This window comes from Sinocyclocheilus rhinocerous, unplaced genomic scaffold (genome assembly GCF_001515625.1).
Source record: "Sinocyclocheilus rhinocerous isolate Xijiao unplaced genomic scaffold, SAMN03320098_v1.1 scaffold186, whole genome shotgun sequence".
NCBI classification, from domain to species: domain Eukaryota; kingdom Metazoa; phylum Chordata; class Actinopteri; order Cypriniformes; family Cyprinidae; genus Sinocyclocheilus; species Sinocyclocheilus rhinocerous.
The window spans coordinates 418,154-427,117 of NW_015662005.1; the positions used below are offsets into that span (position 1 = coordinate 418,154).

The 8,964-nt window shown below is 33.8% G+C and overlaps 2 protein-coding genes across 2 annotated transcripts in view; one reads left to right on the forward strand and one right to left on the reverse strand.

Annotated features, from left to right (window-relative positions):
- Positions 1-4,014, forward strand: part of LOC107727293 (male-specific lethal 1 homolog) — a 6,164-nt gene extending 2,150 nt beyond the window's left edge. The window contains exons 5-11 of the mRNA XM_016537120.1: positions 538-737; positions 844-1,151; positions 1,230-1,294; positions 1,665-1,732; positions 2,326-2,453; positions 2,582-2,654; positions 2,756-4,014. Coding sequence (XP_016392606.1) covers positions 538-737; positions 844-1,151; positions 1,230-1,294; positions 1,665-1,732; positions 2,326-2,453; positions 2,582-2,654; positions 2,756-2,846 — 933 coding nt within the window. The 3' untranslated portion in view covers positions 2,847-4,014. The remainder of the gene's footprint in view (positions 1-537; positions 738-843; positions 1,152-1,229; positions 1,295-1,664; positions 1,733-2,325; positions 2,454-2,581; positions 2,655-2,755) is intronic.
- A 290-nt stretch (positions 4,015-4,304) lies between these two features.
- On the reverse strand, positions 4,305-7,912 carry LOC107727322 (charged multivesicular body protein 2a-like). Its single transcript, XM_016537167.1, has 6 exons — positions 7,729-7,912; positions 6,961-7,128; positions 6,686-6,865; positions 5,909-6,039; positions 5,569-5,630; positions 4,305-5,481 (listed from the first exon to the last, which is right to left on the reverse strand). The coding sequence occupies exons 2-6, from the start codon at positions 7,126-7,128 to the stop codon at positions 5,360-5,362; spliced, it is 663 nt and encodes a 220-aa protein (XP_016392653.1). The 5' UTR covers positions 7,729-7,912; the 3' UTR covers positions 4,305-5,359.
- Between the last annotated feature and the right edge of the window lie 1,052 nt (positions 7,913-8,964).

Genomic DNA, 8,964 nt, shown 5'->3' on the forward strand with positions numbered 1-8,964 from the left:
GTTCTTTTGAGCTTTCCATTCATCAAAAAATCCTGGAAAAAGATGTATCACAGTTTCCACAAAAATATTAAGCAGCACAACTGTTTTCGAAATTGATAATAAATAAGAAATGAGTTTCTTGAGTACCAAATCAGCATATTAGAATGATTTCTAAAGGTTTATGTGACACTAAAGACTGGAGTAATGGCTGGCGAAAATTCAGCTTTGTCAACACAAGAATAAATTACATTTGAGAATATGTTAAAATACAAACTATAGATATTTTAAATTGTGATAATATTTCACAATATTACTCTATTTACTGTATTTTTGATAAATGCAGCCTTGGTGAGCATAAGACCCTTCTTTCATTTTAAAAAACATTTTAAAATCTTGCCAACCCCAAACTTTTGAATGATACTTTACAGTTCATGGTTTGTGGGATATTGACTCTTGACATTGTTTTTTTCCCCTGATTTAGCAGCATAAAATTGGTTTATGGTTTATACTTGCAACCATTTTCTCCTTCGGAAGACTTATGATTTTTTCTAATGTATTTGTCCTGCCTTGAAACAGTTGCTTGCCCGTATTGAGCGGATGGAGCGCCGTTTGCAGTTGTTAAGTAAGGAACCACGTGACAAGAGGCTCTTCCAGCCACTAGAAAGATGGGTTCCTGAAACAGATGACTTTTGGGAATCACATTTGGGTGACAGCCCTCAAACTCAGGCATCTAAGTCAAGTGGCAAAGTGCAAAAGAGGTAAGACTGGGAAATACTCCTGTTAGTCACTCTTTCCTGTTATTTTTCTCTTCTGTCTTCTTGTGGCTTCTGCTTGACTGTTGTGACCTGTAAATACTCTGCCTAGGAAGTTCAACTTGTTAGATGCAAAGAATCAGAGGTCAAGGGGTAAGACCTCAAAAATGATCCCCCAAAAATTAGAGACAGGAGGGACATCACCATGTCAGCGTGACCTACGAAACAAGGAGACCCCAGAGAAGACAAATGTTGTTAAGTCATCTGGGCAAATGGACCCGCAGCCAGAGGGAGAAGACAGCAAAGAAACGGAAGATCTTCCGTTCATGACAACAACTGAGATGTACCTATGCTGCTGGCAGCAACCTCCAGCCTCTCCATTACGGGAAGAGTCTCCAAAGAAGGAAGAGGATGTTGCAAGTATGTGCTTGGCTCAAATGCAAAATGGCAGTTGTAAACATTGATTTACAAATTGTAATACAAAAACTATTTCCTCAGTCCCATCATGGAGGGAAAGCACCATGGAACCCCTTCAGGAGGAAGATGCTGTTGACATCCCTGAAGTAAGAGTCATCATTTGCATCATATATGCATTATACATAAATCCAAAATTAAAATTTTGTCATCATTTACTCACTTCACTCATGTTGTTCCAAACCTGTATAAATTTATTTTTTTCTGTTGAACACAGAAAGAGATATTTTGAAGAATGTTGGTAACCAAACAATTGATGGTAGCTATTGATGTCCATGGTATTTTTTTCAATGGTTACCAGAAACCTTTTGGTTACCAACATTCTTCAAAATATATTTTGTTCAAAAGAAAAAATAAACAACTTGAGAGTGAGTAAATGATGACAAAATTTAGATTTTTGGATGAACTATTCATTTAATTATGAGGCCAATTGTCATTTGTCCATCTTTTTTTCCTTAGAGTCTTGATGACAGTGTTTTTCTGAAGCGGCACGCAAAGTTAGAACTGGATGAGAAGAGACGAAAAAGGTGAGATTTATTTTTAAAGGATTGTTTTCCTGATCTGTGTTTGTGGCATCAACCCATTTTTAACCCTTTTGTTTTAGTTTTTTTTCATGCACATGAGAACCATTCAAATGTTGAAGGTTTTGAAATCTCTTGTGCTTACCAAGACTACAGTAAAAACATTAATATTGTGAAATATTATTACAATTTAAAAGAAACTGTTGTCTGTTTTAACAAAGTTTGAAATGTAATTCAAATGATCCAAATTTCTGTGATGGGTTTTCAGCAGCCATTACTCTAGCGTTCAGTGTCATGATCCTTGCATGACGTGAATTATGAGTTATATTGTGATATTTACTTGAGACTAAAATTAATCGATATTCGGCTTACTTAATACCTACTTAAATATATGCATATATAATAATAAAGATATCAGTTCCAGCTTGTGGTTAAATGAGTTCCCTTAACCGATTAAAATTTTATGGCAAGTTTTCTTCACAACAAATATAGTAATATACTTCAGATGAATAACTTTCATTAAAATGTCACTGTTTATATACAGTTATTAACTGCCTGAAACAACACTTGCTTTTAATTTTCTTGCTTTCTTCTGTTAGATGGGACATTCAGAGAATACGTGAACAGCGTATGCTTCAAAGACTGCAGCAGCGCATGGAGAAGAAAAAGACAAATGTTCAGGAGAGCGAGCCAGAATTGTCCTCGTTTTATCCTGATGTGGACAATGGTATGTCTCCTAGATTCATTTCATAAAATATTATTTTTGTATTGTATTTATGAACAAAAAGCTGTTATCATATTATATACCATAATTTCTCAGATGTCCTTTTTTCTCCTTTCTTTCCTCTTGTACAGTGGAGGCCATCATGGTAACACCCTTTCTGCCAGTAGTGGCATTTGGTCGGCCTTTGCCCAGTTTGCCTCAACAGTAAGGGCATTCTTTTCATTTTGAAATATCTCCCGATTAACAGATAAGTGCTTTTAAATACTGTTGTAAGTGTCATATAACAATCATTTGCTGTCTGCCAGAAACTTTGAGCTGCCCTGGCTTGACGAAAGAAGTCGATGTCGCATTGAAAACCAGAAGAAACAAACTCCCCACAGGACCTGTCGGAAATGAGTTGCACATATTCTTGCTATGTGTCCGAGTTGAGCACCACACAGAGGAATGCTACTTCATGTCCTGTGCCAGAACATGGGGTTGAAGGAGGCAAAGCAGGGTTTGTTCAGTCAGGTGACAGAATATTAGCTCATCATAACAGTTTTGTGTCCACCTGCCTTCTGCTCGCACAGAGACTGTTTAGGCGAGAAAGAAATGGCAGCATTGCAGCTGTGTATTCATTTTATTGTGCCCTGATAATAAAGCACTAACTGCCCGGCTAACTGCTATTTTAGTTCCCTCACAGTCAGTGTGTGGCCTTGATTAAATCCTTTTCTTGTAGTCCTGTTCTGTGTACTTTTACTGAGGCTAAGTGATATTGATTATTGCAGGCTCCACTGCAAATGCTGTTTTAATGTGCACTAAACTGTGGTTATGGAGTACTGCTGCACATTTGCATGTAATGCCTCAATATTTGTGTTGAGAATGACTTTAAAGAGCTTGTTTTGTTTTTGCAAATGTAATTGTGCATGAATGTCTTGCTAAATCTTATGCCTAAAAATGTACATATTTTTGTAAGCATAGTGTAGTTGTTTAGAGGGAAAGAAATTGTCAGGATTAGAGTAAGGATGCTAAAATGTGTAGATGAATGCCCCGATGTAAAAGAGTAAGTATGAATTGTGTGTATGGCCATTCTAGTGTCTCTGAAAATGTTCAGCATCCCATGCAGGTTTAAAGACAATGCCCTTAACGTTATTTTTGGATCAGTTAGTTGGTCTGTTGATGTTGTTTTTGTTGTACCTCAACTTTCTTATTGAAAATCCATTTATTTTACACCTCCATTTTCTTAAAACCTTATCCATGTCCAGAAGTGTTGCTAGTCATTATTCAGTTTGCATAAATTCTGTGTCTCGTGGGATTTATTTCTGGGCATTTCCTAAAGATATTCTTGTTCTTGTTAAAAGTGATAACCTGATTTTGTGTGTAAATGTGTTGATTTTGTGAGCACCACACAAGGTTTTGATTTTTTTTCCTGAATGTCTACAACTGGACCTCTGTAAATATCTCTAATGAGACACATTGGCTGTAAATAAGGAAAACATTGCTGTTATTTTTTTATTTAATGTCAGAAAAGTGTTGTTTGTTCAGCATAGATATTATATTGATAGCATTATTTACAAAATTTTTGTTTTTCAAAAAAAATAAAAACTCACTTTGTGATTTCCTAATTGACACTCAGTTTTTAATTAATGTCTTATGGGTTCATATTTGTTCTTACTGTAGTGTTTATTTTATTTTTTTCTTTCAAATCCCTTGATTCGGCAGCTTAGCATTACAAAGATGTGATTTGGTCAAGATTGTGAAAACAGATTACATTTATTCCAAGACTAAAGATTTAACTATTTTGTGTTTTTCAAATATTATATAAATAATACAGTTTAATCTTGTGTTTGTATACAAGTCAATTTGGGGGTAAATTAATTGTAATGTTTTTTTTCTTAATTTGGTGAAATGCACAAACTACTTTGTGAGAATTACCCATGCATCCATGCAACAGTATATGTGACGGCCACTGTAAAACAAGTGTAACACCATATATCACAGAACACACTCTTTCACTTCATAGTAAGTGTGAAAAAGGTTTATTGAACCACAAAAAAAAAATTACAAAAATAAGAAATCATTTTTCAAAATATACCACCTCTTGATTCACCATGAGATAAATACACTAATATTTCATTTTTAAATTTCAATAAGTCTTTAGATTATTTTCTGACAAAACGAGCTTTGGAAAACTGCCTCCAATATTTTTTGTTTTAATTAAATCACCAAAGTTATTGTGAGATGTTGCCTTGCACAAACTTTAGAGTTTATGAAAGTTTATGGTTTACTGAACAGGCCTGGATAAATAGAGATTCAATCACTTTGAGAAAAAAACTACATAAACCACCACATTTGTTATATGTAGGTATTTACTACTAAAAGATCAAGATGAATATATTATTAGAAGATCATGATAGTATAATAGCACAGGTATTTTAAAGGTAATTCTCTGATGTACCCTTGTATGAACAGATTGAAAACTGGAGTGACTCCATTTTGGACTATTTATATAAAAGATTAGTATCAGAATCTATGTTTGTTATAATTAAAAGATGATGTGTGATAAACCAGTTTTTATAGTAATGAAATATTTAGTGTTAAGGTTTCCTCAAAAGATCAAGTTGGAATCTCGGGGTAACAGATTCTTTTGTTGATTTTATTTCCTTTAAAAAGGATTTATCTAAACAGAAGGCTTGAGATCAGTCTGATGCATTGCATCTTCATTTGGGTTACGTGTTTGGTAACATTTCTACAGCACATCATAAAAGGAGACAGAAAAACAAAAAGGACACATTAAAGCGTCTAATGTCAGGGGGGAAAAAACAGCATTCACATCCTCCCTCTTTTCTTTGAATCAGTCTACATTTTAGTGAAGCAACCTTTGCGCAAACAGTTCCGAATCAAAACCTTTACTTGAAGTCCTTTCATTCTCAGTCTCTCCTGAGGTTGTTCAGCCTCTCCTCCAAGTCAGCATCAGCATCTGCCAGCGTAGCCTGTGGTTCAGCCTTCTTCCCAGTCGCAACCGAGAGATTTCCTCCAGTAGAAGGCAGGTCTGTTTGAATTAAATAACAGGGGTAATATAAGAACGGCATAGGGTGTAATTTTATGGCATGGTAACGGTGGTGTCTTTTTTGCTTACTTGAAAGTTCGTCAGAAAGATTCAAACCCAGCTCATCCAGAACTTGAGAAACCACAGCATCACTACATTCAAAGCAAAAGGAGTGCATGTCAGCATATAAATTATTATTATTATCAATGTTGAAAACAGTTGTTATGCTTTATATTTCTGTGGAAACCATGATTTTTTTCAGAATTCTCTGATAAACAGAAAGTTCAAAAGAACAGCGTTTAAATCAAACAGAAATCTAAAATTATAATTATAAATGTCTTTACTGTCACTTTTGATCAATGCATTCTTGCTGAATAAAAGTGGAATAAATTAATAAATAAATACACACACACACATTTTTTTTTCTCACCTCTCCTCTTCATCGTCTTCATCCCCCATTGCATCATCAATTGCATCATTCATCATCTCCTCCTTCATGTCCATGATTTCACTTTGGCGCTCAAACTCCATCATGATCTTCTGAATCTGTGGCAACTTCAACTGCATTGAGAGGAAAAGCAATACACATCAACAAATGCATATCAACAATTCTGATATTAATTTGAAAGTGGCTTGGTCAAATCCTTACAAATTTTTTATTTTGAATAAATTTAAAGAGGTACATTTCAAAATACCATTAAAAAATATATTTTTGTTTTCTTTTAAAATACTTTTAAATTTTACCCATGTAAATTAGCTCTTTCTAAATTCATGGACGTGGACAATAATTGCATTTTCAATAATTGCATTTTTGCATTTTTTCATGAGGAAGACTTGTCATTTTTTTTTATAATTGTGATTTGTCTTTTAGATTTTTGTATGTTGTTAGTGCCTTTTTATTTGTTCAAAGAAATGTTAATTACATGCTCTCTTTAAAAGATGTTATTTGCACTTATTCAGACAAAAGCAAAATGATTGAGTATGTCGTTAACTTTTACATTTTGAAAGGTAAAATATTACATATTGTAATTTATTTTTATTAGAAATGGAATCTTTGAATGAGTCTCTAATGCAAATGAATAACAAAAAGAATGACATACTGTTCAATTTCATGGAGGATTTTTTTCAATTCACATCAACAAATGCATATCAACAAGCTACCAGTCGGCTAGAGAAACAGAAATTGAAAATGCTATAGCACATATACCTGTCTGTTCATGGTGGCCATAGCTTTGGTGACTCCTTTCATGGCCTGCGCCATGCTGTTGTTTGATTTGAGGGTTTGGATTTTAAGGCTGACAGCTTGAATATTGGCTCTCATCATGATGAATTTCTTGACGTATCGTCTTGTGCGCACCAAGTCCTTGGCCATGATCTTCACAGCATCCTGTCGGACAAAGAACATTACTTGCACTCAAGTGAGACTTCACAGACCTGGTAGTGACATTAAAGACCTGAATGTCAAATTAAAACTCTCCTCACCATCTGTCCTTGTTTGGCCATTTTCTTAATGTCAGCGATTATTTTCTTTTCCTGTTGTTCCAGTCTCTGGCGTTCTCTGTCTAGATCTCTCATTGCTCTATTTAGCGCTCTCTGATTCTGCCTGAGCATCTCCTCCGGAGTCTTTCTTCTTCCAAACAGGAACTCCATCTGACATGAAAAAAAAAGATAAAAGAGGAAAAAAAGACCAGACTGTGAGAAGTTTGAAGGAAAATTTGAAGGGTTTCCATAATCTGCTAAAAGTCCAAATGGGACTACAGAAAGTAATTCAGATTTCCACATGCGATTTGATGACGGTGACTCTCAGTCACGTGATGCCATGGCATCACTGTTTGCAGGTATGTCATATGGGACTGTGAACAAGTGGTTTCTACAGCTACTGGCAAATTAAAATATTTTACACGCTATGAATCCAGTGACATCACCCCTGCTCTAATAGCTGTCATATTGTTCTCTTCCTTCTCATATTGAGCACACCCTAATACTGAGCTTATATATGTGTTATATGTTCTCAATGACAATGAACTGGGGCCAATTAGCACAATAAACACTGAAACTTGCTCGAAACACTCAAAAGGACGACGATAATTCAGACTGAAACTTTGAAAAATAACATGTTAAATGATTATTCGTTTGTAAAATGACCAAGACCGTTCTCAAATAATAATAATAATAATAATAAGATCAGTTGCTAAAATTAGCTCAGGAAAATACAAAAAACCCGGAGGCCTATATCGTTCTCATTTTTACCTTGACTTTTCTTTATGTGGAAAACGTCCACCAGAGATACCAGAAGCTAAACAGGCCAAATATCACGCCGTCGTTTGTTTCTTCTACACCTTATTTAAAGTTAGAGTTCGTCGATCCACCGGATTGTTTTCTCCACTCTAACTTTTTCCGCATATGAATGTCAATACTTCCTTTGTATAGGTCTACGTCACAGGAAACGCGTCATACAATACTTTCCTTCCACAAACAACAGGGACATTTATTCCAGGAAAGCAAAAAATTCTGATATTAATTTGAAAGTGGCTTGGTCAAATCCTTACAAATTTTTTATTTTGAATAAATTTAAAGAGGTACATTTCAAAATACCATTAAAAAATATATTTTTGTTTTATTTTAAAATACTTTTAAATTTTACCCATGTAAAGTAGCTCTTTCTAAATTCATGGACATGGACAATAATTGCATTTTCAATAATTGCATTTTTGCATTTTTTCATGAGGAAGACTTGTCATTTTTTTTTATAATTGTGATTTGTCTTTTAGATTTTTGTATGTTGTTAGTGCCTTTTTATTTGTTCAAAGAAATGTTAATTACATGCTCTCTTTAAAAGATGTTATTTGCACTTATTCAGACAAAAGCAAAACGATTGAGTATGTCGTTAACTTTTACATTTTGAAAGGTAAAATATTACATATTGTAATTTATTTTTATTAGAAATGGAATCTTTGAATGAGTCTCTAATGCAAATGAATAACAAAAAGAATGACATACTGTTCAATTTCATGGAGGATTTTTTTTCTTGTATAGTTCCCCCACTGTAGTCCCTGATTTTGTCCTTAGGAAGAAGGAAGATAATTTGAACTATTGTGAAGTTGTTTATATGTATGTTTATTATTATTATTATTATTACTTTATTTTATTTTTTCTTTCTCTCTTCTCTTAAATGCTGACAGATTAAGATTGTTCTTCTTTCTTGTGTATGTGGAATTAATTGTTTAAATTGATTGTAATGTTCAATCATTTCTTCTATAAAAAAGGGGACATTTATGACTCATTTACTTTTTATTAGAATTCTGTATTGTTGTTGTATTTCATCAAAATAGGTATTCGGCACTGTATTGTTTGGTATTGTTCTTCTTAAACAGAAATATATTATATTATTTTATTTTATAGGTAAATGTCTTGAAATTATTGTTAAAATCTTTGTTTTGTTTAATAAATTTCATATTTGTAAGCAAAAAAATTGCATACGTAACC

Bases quoted from the DNA above. Each gene is read 5' to 3' on its own strand.
- LOC107727322 (XM_016537167.1), bottom strand. From the start codon at position 7,128: ATGGAGTTCCTGTTTGGAAGAAGAAAGACTCCGGAGGAGATGCTCAGG. The intron at 6,040-6,685 runs GTATATGTGCTA...CTCTCAATGCAG, and splicing joins TGGCCACCATGAACAGACAG to TTGAAGTTGCCACAGATTCA. The intron at 5,631-5,908 runs GTGAGAAAAAAA...CTTTGAATGTAG, and splicing joins GAAGACGATGAAGAGGAGAG to TGATGCTGTGGTTTCTCAAG.